This window comes from Gouania willdenowi, chromosome 21, assembly GCF_900634775.1.
Source record: "Gouania willdenowi chromosome 21, fGouWil2.1, whole genome shotgun sequence".
Classification (NCBI taxonomy): Eukaryota; Metazoa; Chordata; class Actinopteri; order Blenniiformes; family Gobiesocidae; genus Gouania; species Gouania willdenowi.
In genome coordinates this window covers 29421358-29441694 of record NC_041064.1, presented here as the reverse complement: position 1 = coordinate 29441694, position 20337 = coordinate 29421358, and the positions used below count along the sequence as shown (strand labels likewise).

The following is a 20337-nucleotide window of genomic DNA, read 5'->3' as shown; positions in this document are numbered from 1 at the left end:
TATACGTCAATGGTCCCCAATCCTGGTCCTCAATGGCCACTATCCAGCATGTTTTAGATGTTCCCCTCTTCCAACACACCTGATTCAAATAAATAACTCATCATCAAGCTCTGCAGAAGCCTGATAATGATCCTGGTCTTTTCAATCAGATGAGTTGGAAGAGGGAAACATCTAAAACATGCTGGACAGTGGCCCTTGAGGACCAGGATTAAGGACCTCTGATATACGTAGACACCGCATCGCCTGCTGCAGCCCACTAGAGCGGTGCATTAACAGGGTGTGGAAAACTGTGAGCAGGGAACAAAACCTGCAGGACACGAGGAGGTTGACATAAGACATGTAAGACAATGATCTAGCAATCACACTGTGTCCAAGAACTCAGCTAAATAGTGAGGGAAGCTTGGTTGAGAATGGGCCACACCTGGGTGGAAAACATGAAGTCAGAACCCAAACACAATGACATCACCGGGAGGTGGAGACATGAGCAGGAATACCTGGAAACACAAAGACAAGAGTAAACACAGGAGATACTCGAAAATCAGGATAAACTAAGACTAAATAACTAAAAGAACCACAAGGGCTAAACACAAAGAAAACTAAACAGAACCTGACAGGGTGACCATTTTGGAACGGTGGCAATTTGTCCGATAGTACATTACATCTATAGAGGAATGATGTGCTTACACAAGATAGATAGATGGATGGATGGGTAAGGCAAGGCAAGGCAAGGCAAATTTATTTGTATAGCGCATTTCATACTCAAGGCAACTCAATGTGCTTTACATTATAAAACATTCAATTGTTTAAAATCAATAAGATCAATTAAAATCATCAGTAAAATCAATTAAAATCATCAGTAAATTCAATTAAAATCATCAGTAAAAGCAATTAAAATCATCAGTAAAATCAATTAAAATCATCAGTAAAATCATCATGACATCAACAACATGACTAAAAATATCTCTCTCAATCATATGCAGTAGAGAAAAAAAGTGCCTTTAACTTTGATTTAAAAATGTTCACATTAGATGCTGACTTCAGCTCTGCTGGCAGTTTGTTCCACTTCTTTGCAGCATAACAACTAAAAGCAGCATCACCATTTTTACTGTGAGCTCTGGGCTCTACTATCTGACCTGTGTCCATAGATCTGAGAGACCTGCTGGGTTCATACCTGACTAACATGTCACTGATGTATTCTGGACCAAACCCATTCACAGATTTATACACCAGCAGCAGAACTTTAAAGTCTATTCTGAGGCTGACTGGGAGCCAGTGTAAAGACTTTAAAACTGGAGTAATGTGTTCTGACCTCTTTGTTCTGGTTAAGACCCGAGCTGCAGCGTTCTGAACCAGCTGTAGCTGTTTGATGCTCTTTTGGGGGATTCCTGTTAGAAGACCATTACAATAGTCCAGTCTGCTGGATATAAAAGCATGGACCAGTTTCTCCTGATCTTTCTGAGCCATTAAACCTTTCACTCTGGAGATGTTCTTGAGGTGGTAGAAGATGTTTTTGTGATAGATTTGATCTGACTGCTGAATGTAAGATCTGAGTCAATCAGAACACCAAGGTTTTTGACTTGGTCTTTAGCTTAGATCGAGACTCAAGATAATTGCTGACAGCAGTCCTCTTTTCCTTGTTACCAAAGACAATCACCTCCATCTTGTCATGGTTTAGTTGAAGGAAGTTTTCACTCATCCAGCAGTTTACTTTTTCTAAACAGTCACACAACACCTCAATGGGACCATAGTCATCTGGGTTCAGTGATAGATATAGTTGTGTGTCATCTGCATAGCTCTGATAATCAACCTTACAGTTCTGTAAAATTTGTCCTAAAGGAAGCATATAAAGGCTAAACAGAAGAGGTCCAAGAACAGAGCCCTGAGGAACCCCACAGGACATTGGAAATCTGTCAGATTCAAAGTTTCCAATGCTTACAAAATAGCTTCGCTCCTCCAAGTAGGACTTAAACCATTGCATTACTTTTCCATTTAGTCCAACCCATGTTTGCAATCTGTGCAACAAAATTGTATGATCTACAGTGTCAAATGCAGCACTTAGATCCAATAGAATGAGAACAGATACTTTTCCTGAATCAGTGTTCAACCTTATGTCATTGATCACTTTGATAAGAGCAGTTTCAGTGCTGTGATGAGAACGAAACCCTGAAATTTATCAAATATTTTGTTGAATGTTAAGAATTGACTCAGTTGGTTGAAGACCACCTTCTCAATGATCTTGGCCATGAATGGAAGGTTGCTGATTGGTCTATAGTCAGCCAGTATAGTATACTACAGTATACTCACATCCTTCTAATCGACCATATTAGGTTCAGGTGCAACTCTTCAACCAACTAACAAACTTTACCCATTTTCTTTTACCTTGATTTAATCCTCAAAGTAAGATCCTGCTCTGTGTAAGACGCTGAATAAATGTTCTCATTTAGCAAAATTTTTCTCAATCCCCCCAACACACACACACACACACACACACACACACACACACACACACACACACACACACACACACACACACACACACACACACACACACACACACACACACACACACACGTAAACTGAATTTGATCCATTCAAAGACAAACATCTGACCTGTACCTGTAGTTGTGCATTACACAATGTCCATTACACCATCTCCTCTATATAAATACACAGTTATATCTTCTGCACACTCTTCTACATACAGTTTGTTACCTAAAAGTGAACAATATGCTTCTCCGCGCATTGTCACTTTTGCAGTAATTCATGACAGTCAGTAAGCTTTGAGTTTGAAATTTGAGAGATGAGATTGCTACAATTGTTTCAAAGAGGGAGTGATGTGATGGTATTTTTTTTAGCATTTTCAAGGATAGAATATTTTATGCATAACAAAGAGGGTTGACTTTGGTTTCAGGAATTTGTCTTTGTTATGAAGAGAAAATATTTTGTTAAAAAAAAAACTTTCATATCTAAAACACAGGAAAACTACTTATGTTAAAGCTAGGGTAGGCGATTTCCTCCAGATACACTTTTTAAGTTTTTGGTTGAAATTGTCTTCATGTCCTGACAGAAATTAATACCTTATGTGCTCTGAAAAAGGAACAAAGAAAATCTGTCAAATGTAGCAGCTGTAAATCTGTAATAACTTTGGTTAAAAAATAACGGTTCATTTTTTTCTATTGGTCAATCACGTCTCTCTGCTCGTTCTCGACCCCTCGCATGCACAAGCTCACACTAGTGTGTATTATGTGGGCAATCAAATACATCATGACAATCAAAGAGGAGAAGGGGTTAACTTAGAGGTCGAAACAGATTTGTCACTTTATTTTGAAATGTGTAATGAGAGTTTAATGAGTTCCATAGAGAATGAAGCGACCTGATAAAAACAAGTTTGCACAAACTCCGAACAGCCTTACATCATCTGATGAGGGTCGAAGGCGTCCTACATTATTGTTTTGTATCATTTTGACATGGATCTGCACCAAGTGCAATTTGAGGTCAGCTGTTTATCACCAAGAATGCTTTTATGGTATTATTTTTTACGTGTCATGCATCTTTCAACTTTGTAAGTCATGCATTTTTCTGATCTGTTTGGATTTCACTCCTTTTTCACACAGCAATGAATCCTGAACTAAATACAACATACATTACTCTTGATGGACTCCTGGCAGTGCAAAAATACAGATATGTTTATTTTTTCCATTTATTGACTGTGTTAATATATTGTTAACACATGTATGTAAATAATTAATATGCTCTCAATTGTATTTTTACTTTATTATGTTTGACTCCTGACCCCACCTGTTTGCACTGTGTGATGAGATGTATAACTCCGCCTGTTAATAAAAAGTAGTTCCGGTCATGCAATGAGACTGATGGCCACGCAGTTTTTCTTTCCTCCACAAAGTGAAGATATTCAGGCGAGTATACGAGGAGGCTCACGCTGGGCTGCTGCGCATCACTCTGACAACAGGTTATGGGCCCAGGAAGCCGCGGAGGAAAAGATTGGCGAAGGTTAAGCTGCTGAGAAGTAAGTCGCAACAAACCGCGAGCTCAGTGAACCCAAAGGCTAACAGCTAACCTAGCTTGTTCACTACTTAGGCAAGGCAAGGCAAATTTATTTGTATAGCGCATTTCATACACAAGGCAACTCAATGTGCTTTACATGATAAAACATTCAATTGTTTAAAATCTATAAGAACATTTAAAAACATCAGTAAAATCAATTAAAATCATCAAGCGCTGAAGATTCTATGTACATAGTATGCAGGTGTAGGAAAGCTACGCATTATAAGCCTGTATACTGAACTGACCAATCTGCAAAAGGAAAGTAATGAAAGTGTGACTGAAAACGTTATTCGAGCAGAAACAATCATAACTGCGCTAAGAAATGCTGATGAAAAGATGAGCGATGATCTGCTCATTGCGATGGTGGTCAAAGGCCCACCGGAGCTAAGGTCCTTTGAAGACACAGAGAAAATGTGTATGCAGTCAGCTGGAGATAATGTTATGAAGACAAAAGACAAAACTTATTCCACATCTGCTAATGTGCAGAAAAACACTGCTGATATTGTCTGTTTTAAATGTGCCACAAAAGGACACAGAGCCAGAACATGTATGCGTAAGCAGTGGTGCAGTTTTTGCAAAAGTGCTACACACAGAGATGCAAACTGCAGACGGCGACAAAGACAGGACAACGCAAGACACGTATCTGAGGAGGAAAGTGGAAATACCGCTTATGCATTCCTGACCCAAGACAGAGACGTGGGCATCCACCCAGGAAGGAGCGTGAAGAAGAAAGGCCTGATGGTCGACGCTGGGGCAACATCCCATATCATCACGGATGAGACCATGTTTAAGAGCTTCGAGCTCAGGGAAGAGACGCATTGTGTGGAGCTCGCCGATGAAACCAAGTGTCAGGGAGTGGCCAAGCAACGAGGTGATGCAGAGGTGTTCCTGATTGACTGCAGGGGTCTGCGCCATGCTGGAAATCTTTTCTGTGAAGACAGCCACAGTCAGTGGGGCAACAGTGGTCTTCAAGGAGGGGAAAGACAACCTCATACACAAGGACGGTACTGTTTTCCCAATAAATGCGCAAAATAAACTTTACTACCTCTCCACAACAACAGAAGGAGGAAATGACGAATGTAATGGATGTTTTGACCTACAAACATGGCACGAAATACTAGGACATTGTAACCACGATGATGTACAAAAGTTGTCAAAAGTGGCTGAAGGTATGACAATTGAGGGCAAAATAGAGAAACCTTTTCCACCATGTGATGTGTGCATCCAGGGAAAGTTTGTTCAGACAAGAAACAAAGAGGCTGATGCACGTGCCAAAGAGGTTTTACAGTTGGTACATACAGATCTTGCCGGGCCAATAGATCCTATGTCCAAAGAGGGATACAGATATGCTGTATCATTCACTGATGATTTTTCCAGTGCAATTTTTGTTTACTTTCTGAAATGAAAGAGTGACACAGTTTGTGCAACAGAGAAGTTCCTAGCTGATACTGCCCCCTATGGGAAGGTTAAGTGTATCAGATCTGACAATGGTACAGAGTTTACATCAAAAGAGTATCAATCACTACTAAACAAAAATATGATTAGACATGAGACATCTGCGCCATATTCACCACACCAGAACGGCACCGCAGAGCGGAACTGGCGGACTCTATTTGACATGTCCAGGTGCATGTTTGTTGAGAGCAACCTGCCAAAAACATTGTGGCCTTACGCTGTACAGACAGCAGCAGTAATCAGGAACAGGTGTTTTAATAATCGCACAAAGCAAACACCTTACTTTATGCTGACAGGAAAGAAACCAGATGTTTCAAAAATGCAAAAGTTTGGGTCCGTGTGTTTTGCTTACAAACAAGACAAAAAGAAACTTGACACAAGATGTGAACAGGGAGTGTTCATAGGATATGACAAAAATAGTCCTGCTTATTTGGTCTATCGTCCAGATAGTGAAAAAGTCCAAAAGAACAGATTGCTGAAGTTTGTGTCAAAGAAAACATCAGAGCAGCAAACGCAAACAGTAACAACATCTGACGATGATGATGAGACAATCCAAACTAAACAGAGAACCATACCAGAACCAAATGTGTGCTCAGAGAACATTCAGGATGAGCCAGGAGAGCTAAACCCAGAAAGAAATGGTGAGGAACATGAGACAAGTGATAACAACACGAGGAGATATCCAACCAGAGACAGACACAAACCGAGTTATCTGAGTGAATACGTTACTGATGAAGACAATGATGATCAAATGCTCATTAACATTGATTATTGTTATAGACTTTCATGTGGAGTACTGCGATCTTTCAAGGAAGCAGTAACTTCATCTGAGTCTAACAGCTGGATCAGAGCCATGGACGATGTGATACAGTCGTTAAGGGAGAATCAAACATTCACCCTGACCAGCTTACCCAGAGGCAAGAGTTCAGTGGGGGGTGAGTGGGTGTACGCCATTAAGAAAAATGAAGATGGTACAGACAAGTACAAAGTTATGTCACAAAGGGCTATAGTCAGAAGTATGGAGTAGATTATGAAGAAACATTCTCTCCAACAGCAAATATGACCAGTGTGAGAGAGTTAATGCAGAAAGCAGCTCAGGAAAATTTAATCTTACACCAAATGGACGTCAAAACTGCCTACCTTCATGCACCACCTAAGATCTATGAGGATAATCAAGGTGCTATTGCGTTAGCAAAATAATCCAGTGAGCAGGCAAAGGTGTAAGCACGTTGACATAAAATACCATTTTGTTAGGTCAACAGTGAACGATGGAAAAGTGACATTACACTATTGCCCTACAGAGGAGATGTTAGCAGACGTGATGACAAAACCAGCATCACAGCACAAGTTGTTCAAGTTTTCAAAACTTATTTTTGGAGTTTAAAATGTTATTTGTGCATTTTTGTTTTGTTTATCCTAGCAAAGGAAGCTGACAATATGAGAGCAAGTGGGGGTGTTAATATATTGTTAACACATGTATGTAAATAATTAATATGCTCTCAATTGTATTTGTACTTTATTATGTTTGACTCCTGACCCCACCTGTTGGCACCGTGTGATGCGATGTATAACTCCGCCTGTAAATAAAAAGTAGTTCTGGTCATGCAACGAGACTGATGGCCACACAGTTTTTCTTTCCTCCACAAAGTGAAGATATTTAGGCGAGTATACGAGGAGGCTCACGCTGGGCTGCTGCGCATCACTCTGACAACAGACTGTGTACATTTTAATCCTCTGCTGCAATCTTATTGTCTTTTTTATTTGTAGACACAAAAACCTTCATGAGCCCATGTACTGTATATACTAGAGTTTCTCAAGTTGTGGTACGTGTACCCCTAGGGGTACGCGATGGCACTACAGGGGGTACTTAAGAGAGAGAGAGTGAAGGAAAATTAACAAATGACAGCATTAAAAATATGGGGTTTTCTAATGTTTATTTATTTAGTTCAAAATGATAATACTACTAAATATTACCTGCAATTCCCAAAACAACCATAAAAAAACACAAATTACGTGAAAAATATACTGAATAATAAAAAGAACAGACAATCAACAACAAAATCTGCAAAATGATACCAAAAACACACACTAAGAGAGAACAAAGATACATTGCTACAAATTACACAAACGTAACAGAGAAACATTCAAAATGACACAAGAAACAGACTGAGATAGAATAATTTAAATAATACCAACCACACACAAAAACAAAATACACAAAATGAAACCCAAAACACACACATTGACACAGAAAACCCACAAAATACAGATAGAAAGATAGAAATGACACTGATTAGAAGACTAACTGAAAAAACAACGATAATTCTCCGAGTTCCATCAGAAATGATAAAAACTATAGAAATAAATTTATTCATGAGGCACTAAATACTGCTTCTTTCCACTTATTTACAAAATGAGATTCTTTAAAGTGTGTGTTATCACTGATTCATTCCATCATTATGATTTATAGTGGTTTTTTTCATAGTATTCTGAGCAAAATGTGGTAGTTGGACATAAGGGGGTACATGGATTCAGAAATGAGAGAAAAGGGTACTTGAGCCGAAAAAGTTTGAGAACCACTGGTATATACTACTACTATATACTATATTTGTTCTTACTTGTTAATGGGTTTAATGACAATAAATATGGTTAGATTTAAAGCAGTTCTGTAAGTGCAATTGTTCTTACGTATTTGTTCAAAGCCACACAGAACCTGTTTTTGGTGTATATCTATTTTGGAGTTGTAGCCCCCCTGGAGAAAAATGCACCAGCCGCCACTGGTAGCTTCACTAATTGACAAAGCCAGTCACCTGTAGGCAAGACAACAGCTGTTAGCATTTAAAGAAAAAAATAAAAGAATAAGAAAAAACAAAAGCCCTATTTAATGAGATTAGTTTTACCTAGGGACCACATGTAATAAATAAATGACCCCCAACGTCTGCTTTTTATGTAGGGCATTCGCACGGGATAACCAAAGCCTGAGATTTTGCTGAAATTTACGGACATCTGAAAACGTGAAACAGTGTGTGAGTTGATGTTAAAAGAGGGGGGTGGGGTATTATGTAAAATCGACTTTTTTAAGATTTATATCATGTTTGTAGAGGGTTCGATACAAAAAAATGATATGGCTTAGTCAGACTCGAGTTTGGGTGAATTTATTGTGCAGGTCCACCCAAAAAGTGCAAAAGATGGCTTTGCCAACACCAGATCCAAATGCAATTCTTTGTACAATATTTACCATATTTACAGTCGGCTTCGTGTTTTCCCAGGAGCTGGTACCTGCCATGTATTCAGCTCCCCTTCAAGCACACACACACCTCCTGTAGTGCTGAAGCTCTCTTATATAGCCTCATTCCCTCATTAAAAACATGCCTGGAGTGTTGCCTTGGCTCATTCATGTATGTTTGAGTAATCTTTAAAAACTCTGACAGCATCCATTTTAGCTGTAAATACGCCTGAGTCCTCCTAGGAACGCCCTCACCTCCTAGAGACACCTCAGACGTTTTGTCACCAGCCGAGTTACCGCCCACTGCTCCACAGCAGAGCGGCCCTCCCTATGCCCTCTTCCTTAGTTCAGCCCACAGCACCTGCCTCTGCAGATTTAGCTTGTCATTTACTTATTTTAAATATTTTTATAAAAAACCCATGGCTTATGTTGTCTGTACTCATTAATGTACGCATTAATGAGTACAGCTGAGCAATAACTGCGTGTCGATCGGTCTACTCTTCTCATCGTAGTAGCTGCCTGCCTTTTCAGATGACTGCTTTTAAAACAAGAGTTTATTTGATTAACACAGACACAATGTGATCCCTATTCTGGACTATAGAGCCAACAGCAGCAGCACGGGTAAGTGTGTGTGTGTCGGTGACAGGGAAGAGATAGCTCCGTACGTACTTTAGCATTCCTCACTTTGATAATCATTCTAATGTATTGTAGCGATGTAAAAATGTAAAAAGTAGCCAAATACAGTGCACAGAAAAACAGAAGTAAACAAAATCCATGCATGTTTGTATGAGTACTGAAGAGGGAGTGTTCATGGACGCGTCAGACAAGCTTGGAGTTTCTTAAAGAGACAGAGGCGAAATCGAAGCATCATGAACCGTGTGCTACAGAGGGAAATTTCTTTTAAGTTTTTTTTTTAATATTTGCTGCATTTTCCCCAAAAAATTGGGCAGCATAGTTATTTGAGTATGTTATAGAATGGTACTATGTGCCTGAAAAAAAAAAACTTTAAAACAATTTTGCAGGTTTTTGACCACAGCTCGGTGCTGTGTCACTGCTAACCCTAGCCAGCTGTAATAAAAAGGCTACAAACAGAAAAAAAAAGATTCTTACCGCACAGTGCAAAGCATAACGCAATGCCGCGCATGCACAAATATGCTCATAATCGATCTCAGTATGAGGTAAACTCAGACTGTGACACCGGAAACAAAACAACGCGTAATTATGCATCAGAACCCGCCCATTTCCGTCCAAATCACAGAGAGGCCTATTCGGACTGGATTAGTATTATCACAGGACCTCGGAGTTCAGCAGAATATAGTAGGTAATTTGCAAGGGAATTTTTATTTTACAAATTAGTGACATGGCCGATTTGCATGGGATTAACATCACTGACATTCTCCGCAATTATTACAGATCGCATGTGGTCCCTAGGTAAAACTATTCCCGTGCAAATAGGGCTAAATACAAAAATAAACACATTGCATCCAGACAACATAGAGATGTTTTTAGGCCGAGCTACCGAACTCAAAACGCCACTCACGTTGTTGTTGTTGTTTACACTAGTTAAAATTGCTACTCCTCTGTTATTCGTGAACGGATCGTGCTGAAATTTGGTTGGTATAATTTATGGATGTGTACGCATTGACGCTTGGAGCCCAATTTTTGATTTGGGGCCAGGGGGGGCCCAAGGGGCCCTAAAAAAAAAAAGTTGATTTCTCATTTATTTGCCAGTCAAATATTCCGACAATTGGTAGTACCAAATTATTGGAACATACCAATATAAAAATGGGGCACATTACCCCTATACGTGTCACGGGGGCCCCAGGGGCCCCATTTTTCCAATGACTACTCTTCTGTTAGTTCTTGTTAGATCAAAATGCAGTTTGGTATGAATACTCTATGAATGAATATGAGATGCTCAGAGCCATTTCCAGTAATTTCCAAATTTTTGGGGACATAGTTGTGTGATATATCATTTCAAAGGTAATTCAACGTAGATTACGATTATGCCTCGCACAATTCGATTAGGGGCCATTACTCTGTATGTGCCACGGGTACGGGAGGGGCCCCCATTTTTTACTCAGTGGAACCGAGTCATTTCACTGAATTCTCGGGAACGTGGTACGTGCTATTTGGCACGGAGACGTTCCGCGGACCTGGCCGTAGTTCATCCTAAGTTTTTTTTTTTTTTGTTAATGATTTTTATTTGCTTCAGGAGTGGAAAACTGATGTTTAAAAATGTCATTTTTGCATTGAATCTTCCATGGTATAAGATCTATCTTTGGTTAAAGGATTGTCAAAATCCATTAAGTACTTTTGATGTAAACCTGCTAACAGACAAACAAACAAATAATATAATGATGTGAAAATGTTACTTCTTTGGCTTAAGGGCCAAGGTAACATACAATTCCATTACATTTTTACAGAGATTTTATCACAGATCAATACAAACTCAAATGCAATGCAGTGTGGCGTAAAGTAAAACTGAAATATCTTAATTAAACTGAATAAAAGGGCACCAAACAAAAACAAAGAAGGATAACTTTATTCTCCCAAACAGGACTTATTTATTATGAAGGCAGGAAAACAAACATATTACTTCACAATCAGAATCTCACAATATAATTTCACACAGCTTGAGTGTCTCTCTCGACAGGTTGACAATCTAGCAAGAGACTGAGTGAACTGAGGGAGTATATATAGCCTCCCCTGAACTGATTGAGGTAATGTGGAGAGCGGGAAAACTGAGCAAGCAGGAAAACATGAACCGTAATGAGCTCAGTCAAAAAGCAGGGAGTGAATGAGGATGTAAACAATGACAGAAAAAGCAGAATCATGACAGATTTAAATAAATCAAACAATTTCTCTGGGGACAAGGAAGTTTCTTCTAAAAATTGACATACACGGCCACAAAGAAAGTAGAAAAATGCAATGCTGTTCTTTTGACTTCAAAACATCACACACTAAAATTAAAAAAAAATGTTCCTTTCAATAAAAAAAAAATCATTCAGCGGTAAGTAAAAACTAAACTTTATCATTATAAATGTTAAAAAACGTGACTAAAAACTGTTTTAACACTGTCACCGGTGACGTGCTTTGAGTGTGGGCTAGTGCATGCAAGGGGGTCGAGAACGAGCAGGGAGACAGGGAGACATGATTGGTTAATAAAAAACAAACCGTCTTTTTTCATTGGTCGAAGCTTTTACAGGTTTATAGCTGCTACAGATGACAGATTTTCTTTGTTCCTTTTTCAGAGCACATACTGTAAGATCTTAATTTCTGTTAAGACATAAAGACATTTTCAACTAAAAACTTAAAAAGTGTATCTGGAGGAAATGACCTACCCTACATTTAAGGACCTTGCCCAATTAAAATCTCTTCAAGCTGCGGTGTGCGAGTTTTGGCATCATTTGTCAAAACATTTCAGCATATTGTAATTCTTCTAAGTGTTCTGAGAGGACACTGGACCTCTGTGCTTTCTCTTGGCTCTGTATTCATTGGCTCTTTTTCAGCCAATCAGAAAACTTTTTACAGACCAAGTGTTCCATGAGCTGTTTGGGGCGTTACTATAGGTTCTTAAGAACTCCCAGCCTGGTGGTAGAAGTAGTGAGCACAGCAAGAATATCTAATTTTGTGTATCAGGGACTTTGTGTGTGGAGTTTGCATGTTCTCTTTGTGCTTGTGTGCATTTGTTTCAAATACTCTGGTTTTCTCCCACAGGGGTGTCAAACTCATTTTAGTTAAGGGACCAAATATAGACCAGTTGGACCACAAATGGGCCGTAGATTTTAGGTGGGGAAAACGTTAACATTAATGTGCCCTAATTTATGATATCAGTTCAATTCACTTTAAAAAATATAAATGTTGTCATCAATGTTTGTGTAATTTAGAAGGATTTTGTGAAATTGTTGGTGAGAAATTTCAAGATTTGTAGAAAAATTTAAAGTTGTTTCCACAATTTGCAATTCAAAATGACTGCATTCATATATTAACAAAGGAAAAATGCAATCCACTAAAAATATTGTGGAGTTGGTGAATTAGAGATATCTGTAACTGGATTTTTGGTAATTTACACAAAAACTCATGTTTTCTCTAGGACTTTTACTTTCTCTTGCGGGCCGAATTGGATGCTCTAAAGGGCCGGATTTTGCCATTGGAGTGAGTAGGTCACTAATCTGACTGAATAATTCACTGGATCCTGTTTTCTTCTCTGGTGCAGCATGTTTAGTAGGATCTTCAGTCTTGGTTCAGAGACCACAGTGTGGGTGAATGAAAGGCATCCTGTGGCTGATTCCAGATGTTATTGTCTGCAAACATGTCCAGTAAAGCAGGGTCCTCAATGATCAGAGGGTTACCAGCCTACAAACAGACAGAACTAATCAATATCATCATCTTATTCACCAGAAGCAGGACATGAAATTGCACAAAGCCTGTTTCAGAACAAGAGCACTGTTGAACCTTGGTTCTCTTACTCAGGGGTTCTCAACCTTGGGGTCGGTTTTTGAACAATTTGAGCCCATTTTTGCTTAATTTTACCCTTTTTCTGCCACTCCACCAAACTTGCCATATTTTAACCTATTTTCATCACTTTTTCATGCCATATTTTTTCTCCTTTTAATGCATTTTTGCTACATTATTCCTGTTTCTGACTCTTCTACATCACATTTCAATGCCTTTTCTGCACATTTTCTTCACTTTGAAGACTTTTTCGGCACTTATAAATCCCTTTCACCACTTTACCCACCTATTGTCAAATATTCTGACCCATTATTGTAACTTTTTACCTCTTTTCACCATATACCATGCTTATTTTTGCCAATTTAATCACATTCACAATTTGTCATGCCCATTATTTGCCAGTTTAAACTAATTGTTCCTACTAATTGTTCCTATATTGACACTTTGAACCCTTTTGACCAACTTTAAAAAAAAATGAATAAAAAAACAACTGTTATCAATGTTTCACGGTATTTTCTGACAGAGGCTGCAATAAATCAATTGATCACTTTAATGTTCATTTCTTATTTCTAACTGCCTTAAAACACAAACTACATGACATTTGAGAGAGAACTATTAAATCTTACTTACAGTGATGTCCATGTCAAATTCAGTGTCCACATGACACAAATCAGATGGAGAGAGAGGGGGTGTGGGAGGACTAGGGATAAAAAACGTCATTTCAAACTTTTAGTTGTCAAAACATTTTTTGATGACTTTACAGTTTGACTTACAAGGAAATACTAGCACTTTTTCTGAGAAGATATCCATTCACCATGCCAGGTTCACCAGCACCTGCAATAATAAAATTAGTATGAGTGTTTAGCCTAGTGATTACTAAGATATGGTTTCCTATAAAAATTAAAATGTCTAATAAGCCACTAAACTAATACAGTACCAGAGTCTTTGCAGTAGAGCTTGAAGATTGTCTCTATGGGGATGTCAGGGTACAGAAAGCAAAGCGGATTCTTGATCTTTTCCTCACGCATCACAATGTATTGGTGAAGATGGTTTGCCAGAGACTTTGCATCCAGTTCTTTTTTGCTATAAGGGGCCACTGCGTGCACACAAACCTCTGCAGTAGAAATAGAGGAAGCAGGTGTAAAATACATGAGCACATTAGGGATGGACAATATAGACTAAAAAATGTATCCCAATAATTTCTGGTATTCATCACTGTAACGATAAATATACAATAAATAAATAAATAAAACAATTCCCAACTTAAAGTGTGAACAGGTTCCTTACAAACACAAATTAATGTGAATACATCGACACTAGAATCTGCTTCAGTCATAGCATTCACACAATAAAAAAGGCTACAACAGCTGCCGACTCAAACAGCTTATGGGCTGATATTTTATGGAATATATTTGTGCATGTGGGTCACTCTATTAGTGTTATTGTATGCAATTCATTTATTTCCTCATTTATAATGAAATGTATTCATTCATTAATGCACTGAGAGCAACACTAACAGGATATTTTGGTGTAATAATCAGAATTACTGTCTCATGGGACCAGCTGTGTCTTGTGAACATGTGAAATAAAATAAAAAAAATATTGCGTTTAACAAGTTGGGAAGGATGAATTGTGATTTATTTCACACGACGTGTGGGGCGGGATGGTGGGGTTGGGGTTCGGCAACAGTGTGCAACGCGGAGCTTGTTGACAAAAAACTTGGGGGTAATTTTGGTCAGTGGAACAAGGTTTTTAGGGGATTTTTAGGAACATATTTCACAATCTTAGAGCACATGCACAAACACACACACCCACCGCCATTGGACTGTTCCACCCAGCTGAATGTTATGGCTCCATCTAAGCTGCTCTCACTAAAACGGAGCACAAAGGTTCCCATTGGTTTCTCCTGCAACAAAGCACAAGCCTCCTCTCTGCTCACAAATCCCAGGATGAGCCTGCAGCAAACACAAAAAGCAAAAGCATTTGTCACAGGACTCAAAACATACAGTAATTGTTACTTTATTTAAGTAATTAAGGAAGTCTCACCCATCTCTCCAAAACGTCATCAAGTATTTTCTGATCAAATCCAGGATTCCATCGATCCACAACCAGGTGTTATTATTCTGACCCACGAGAGCACAAATCAGCATGTGACAGTAACACATAATATTACAGACTGTGTGGACCAGTGGTTCCCAACATTTTTCAGGTCGCGACCCCTGTTTTATATCACTAATTTCCGGCGACCCCAGACATTTTTTCACTAGAATTAGTTTTTCATCATGTTTGTTTTACTATTACAAATATAGAGTAGATAGAATTGTGCATAAAGTGACAAGTTGCCTAGCTAAGATATTTTTATACTTTTATTTGAACTATCTATATTTGAAAAAGTGAAAATATAAAACACAATTGTTTGAGATTGTGTGTGGTGTTTTAATTTGAAAAAAAATATATATATATATTTATATATTATTTTAATCTGTATATTTTTTCAAGCAATTACTAGACATTTCAGGTGTCCCCATTTAAATTCCAGGCGACTCAATATGGGGTCATAACCTCAAGGTTGAAAAACCCTGGTGTGGACCATCAGGGCTCTTACCTTGGAGAATGTGTTCCAGTCCACGAGATCACTTTCACTGCCACCTATGACCAAATACACATTTTATGACTTGATTACAAACGCTCAATAAGCAAAGATTAACCTCCTGGTAATCTATATTGACAGGAAAATTATTGTTTTCAACAAAAAAAGAAGCTCCGACATTGATAGAGAGGACAGGAGTTTCATTTATAAAACATTAAGTAGAATCTACACTAAAAGTGAACCAACAATATGTCAAAAATCTGAAAATGTGCTAGCAAAAAAAAAAAAAAGTGATTCATAAAACTGCAGAGCTCACCTGCACGCACTTTTTCCTTTATAAATTACAGCCCAGCTAGTGAATTAACAGGTGAATTAACTTCATGTTCCACCTTCGACGCACCAAAACATTCTACCATAAATGGTCAATGCAAAAGAGCTCATGAATGGTTTTTGCATCTAACTGAGCTGCTGACCAATTCTATAATCGTTAATATCAGAAGTGACGAGGAAAAGAAATTTCATAACGAGGAAGAGATGCATGTCAGTGATAAAGGGCAGAAAAAAGAAAATGTATTAGGTGGTCACAGTCGTCATGGCTTTATGAAGGGGGCTGTCCACGTTGGTTGCACGCTCGCTAGTGGCTGACGAGGCCGATTCTTGATAGGCAGAACCTGCCACAGGGGCTGCATGGAAAATGGTGGTTGCAGACGTGAACGTGTCCTACGATGCAGTGGAATTTTTAGGTGAAGTGCAGTGTGCACTGAACTGCCCCCACCCTTAACACACCCAAGGTTCATCTGCCAAGGCCTAGCAAGCATGGGGCAGTGACAGTGAGGTCCTCAGGACGTAGGCTTTACATCGAAGTGTCCTTCTCCTAGACAAACTGCCTGATAAGGCAAACGAGCTCCAACTACCCGGAGAGTTCTACCTCTCATGTGGTTACAGTGTAATGTCGTACCCAGGACAGGTGGTCACAATAATGGCGTAAATAAATGAAAAGTTGTTTATAGCAGTCGTTACTGCTGTGAAACAGTGTAAAATGTGACAGAGGTGAAAAGAAAACACAGACACTGCTGTGCGTCAGAATACATGGATCATGTGTTGATGCCACCGTGTGCCAAGTTTGTCAGATTGTGTTCACATTTAACGGTTCATGAAGTGGTTTAAAGTTAGCACACTACTGCGCAAATTCTCACACGACATTTATTTTTATAAATCACAACCTTTGCTTGGGACACAGCTTTCGAGCCACGTTTTTTGCATAAGCAATCGAGGCCCCAGGTCTTTCAAGTGTTGTGCAGGTAAAAAGTACTTACCCAGAATTTTGCCTTTTATCATCAAAAGCTGGTTTTCCTCGAGCTCCCGATGTCCATTGGACAAAAACTGCCAGCTCAGGGCTTGAGAGAGCTGCTCCCAGGGGATTGGAGGAGGATCAGCGAACAGGGACAGGTTCTGTGAACCAGTCCAAGACTTACACACAACTCTGTAGAATGACAGAGCACTATAGTGATGAGGTGCCAGGACTTTACCCAGGGTTCGCTCGTGGACAACATGTTCCACCACATGATGGAGGCCCAGGCCTTAGGGAACTGATTGGTGCTGGTGACAACAAGCACTGGCAGGGAGCTGGTCTGGATCAACAGCAGAGATGAGAAGTTAGTTCATCTGTGGAGTTTATAATTAGGACTTTAGGCTGAGATGTGAGGGTGAGAGTTACTCACTTGGATGTCATACTTGTATCTGCCATGCTGAAAGGTCATTACAAACGTGATCATGTGAAGTTCCTCAGTGACTCCCACACAACTCTGGCAGAAGATAGAGTGTATGTTAAGGTCTTCTTTTATTCAGACAACTTTTTGAGGAAATTTACTTTGATCTCCTGTCATGTTTCGACTGTCAACTGCCAGTCTTCCACAGAGGCGAAGAGAGTCCTAGGTGTGGGAGAGTGAAAATGTTCCCTCATCTCTGTTGATGTTGTAGCTCTGCTTCCTGATCTCGGTGACTTATTCGATCCAGCGTTTTCGTTGGTTTCCTTCTGTCCCAATTATTGTTGCTTGTCCCAGCCCCAATAAGGAAACAAACAAACGCTGGATCAAAGAAGTCATTGAGATCAGGAAGCAGAGCTACAACATCAGGTGAGGGAACATTTTTATCTCCCACACCTGGGACTCTCTTCTCCAGAGACCATTGAGTGACAGGGGGCATAGCCAGCCTGACAGAACTCTCATGGTGGCCACGCCCAGAAATAACTCATAAAAACACATCAAAGCGATCAGCAGACACCTCTAAGGAAGACTGGCAGTTGACCAGATGTGTCCAAAATGCTGCTGCCAGACTTTTGACTGGTGCACCCAGAACAGTCCACACTACCCCCATTTTATTTAATCTTCATTGCCTCCCGGTCAAATTTTGTATTGAGTTTAAAATTCTTGTCCTGACCTTCCGTGTGTTGCATGGTCAGGCTCCTCAGTATACCACTGACTTACTGTGGATTTTTAACTTTTATTATCCTTTTTATTCTTTCATGATGCTGTTGTTGTAAATTTACCTTTGTTTTACTTTCCTTTTATGATGTTGCTCCTGTTGTTTTAATTTATCATTTGTTCTGTACAGTTATTTTTATCTTACTTACTTACATGTCAGGAGATCAAACTAAATTTCCTGAAAAAAATGTCTGAATAAAAGAAAATAACATATTATTCAAAAAGAGGACAAAATGAACTTGCTGGAACTATATAGAGAGAGTGTAGTGGTGTCAGCAAAGACAGACAGAGAAAAAGTTAATATAACAAAATAAAAGAAGATAAAATACAAGTAATTGTAGTGTTTTGGAAGTTCCTGACAAACCTGATCATTATGAAGTCAGATGGTTTATATAAAAGTTATTATATTTATACAAATACTTTATTTTAAAGAAAGCCATTGCAATTTCAGACAATATTAAAAAAAAAAAAATGCTGCAAACTACTTTCCCATTTTAGTCCTAGTGTTTGATTTCAATGTGCGTACCTATTCCACTTTATTCAATTTCTCAAAGTGCTTTTACATAGTTAAAAATACACGCTCCCCGTTTTTATGTTTTAAAGTAAATGTGTTGTCTTACCTCACGTGATCCTTTAGTTCTTCCCTTTGTTTCTACGAGTGACTGAGGGCGTGAATGAAAAAACACGATTTATTTTATATAATGTACTTTTCAGTGTACAGATATTGAGAATGTTGTCCTTCATCAGATTTCCTACCAGATCTTCAAATTCTGCCATCAGAACTCCGCTCTGTGTGTTCATGTTCATCAGTGTACTCTTAGAGTTGACGAAGTCAAAGAGACGGAATCTGCAGCATACAGCAGAAGGTCAATTAGAGGTCAAGCTACTTTCTACATTTCATTACGATACGTGTCAGTGAGTAGTGAGCGTTTACACACCCTGGGGTTGTCTTGACTTCTTCAACATCCCTTATTAAGACAGATGGAAACAAAAGTTCTGAAGGTTTCACCCAACTGAATGTAAATACATCTCATTCACAACATTTTTTAGACTTACTTGTCAAATACAGGTTTAACCTTCAGCAGACCCATAAAACCTGGGAGGCATGCTAGAAACCTAAAAAAGGAACATACGTAGTAGTTAAATATTTTTATGAACATATAAAAATGCATATAAAAAAGGATGCACATAATTGGCAAGATAAGGGAGAGATAGAAAAAGGACTGAAACAGTTTATTGATTAAACCGATTCAGATAATGCGATATCTGAATAATGCAAATGATCTGAGTTTATACATCATTTGATTTGTGTTACGGGGGCTACTGTGTCTCATTTTCGCTCTTCAATAGGCTGTGCTCTGCCCTGACTAATTTTCGTGAAGCACCGTTGTACATTTTATGCCATTCTCAGCTCTCAGTTCTGAAGTATCAGGAAAACCTCATTTATCTCAGCAAAGCCTTCGTCAAATGAAACAGCGTCACTTCTTAAACCAAGCGCAGTCATCTGAAACAGCCTCAGGCTTCAAAGTCGTCAGACTCGATGGCCTCAGGCCGTAAAACACAACATAGCGTCTTATTTTGAAGAAACCGGAAGTGCACATGCATGACGAAGTAAGTTGAAAAGCCGTTCTTTCCTATTATTTTTTAAAAGTTAAGTATCAACATATTGTTTGATTAATAAATACATAGTTAAGTGAAACATTGATAAATCTTAACCTTTAAAAATAAATAGAAAATAACAGCTTTCAACTTACTCTCGTATCAGAAGCAGCACATATTGATGACATCATGTTTACTTCCGGTTTCTTTAAAAAACATCATGTTGTGTTATACTCATTAGGCGGTTTTATTTGAGGCTGTTTAGTCTGATGACTTTTAGTTTGAAGCCTGAGGCCGTTTCATCTGACGGCGTTTGGTCTGGCAAACCTTCCTGATACCTCACTCTGAGAACTGAGGATGTCCTAAAATGTGCCTCCCTGCACACTCAGGGGCGGATTCACTAAGATCTGAAATAAAGGGTGGTAAACCAGGTGTGTCCCTAAATCCTTTAGTGATGCAGT

General features: G+C 38.9%; 1 protein-coding gene across 3 annotated transcripts in view; it reads right to left on the bottom strand.

Annotated features, from left to right (window-relative positions):
- Positions 1 to 11958: 11958 nt before the first annotated feature.
- Positions 11959 to 20337, bottom strand: part of LOC114454945 (signal transducer and activator of transcription 1-like) — a 29877-nt gene continuing 21498 nt past the window's right edge. For all 3 annotated transcript variants that reach the window (XM_028435897.1, XM_028435899.1, XM_028435898.1), the window contains exons 11-24: positions 19334 to 19393; positions 19216 to 19245; positions 19034 to 19124; positions 18898 to 18939; positions 17516 to 17599; positions 17324 to 17425; positions 17111 to 17246; positions 15810 to 15853; positions 15251 to 15327; positions 15020 to 15159; positions 14142 to 14318; positions 13978 to 14038; positions 13835 to 13904; positions 11959 to 13105 (exon numbers count right to left, since the gene is read on the bottom strand). In XM_028435897.1, the coding sequence (XP_028291698.1) occupies positions 12983 to 13105; positions 13835 to 13904; positions 13978 to 14038; positions 14142 to 14318; positions 15020 to 15159; positions 15251 to 15327; positions 15810 to 15853; positions 17111 to 17246; positions 17324 to 17425; positions 17516 to 17599; positions 18898 to 18939; positions 19034 to 19124; positions 19216 to 19245; positions 19334 to 19393 (1237 nt within the window). In that variant the 3' untranslated portion in view covers positions 11959 to 12982. The remainder of the gene's footprint in view (positions 13106 to 13834; positions 13905 to 13977; positions 14039 to 14141; positions 14319 to 15019; positions 15160 to 15250; positions 15328 to 15809; positions 15854 to 17110; positions 17247 to 17323; positions 17426 to 17515; positions 17600 to 18897; positions 18940 to 19033; positions 19125 to 19215; positions 19246 to 19333; positions 19394 to 20337) is intronic.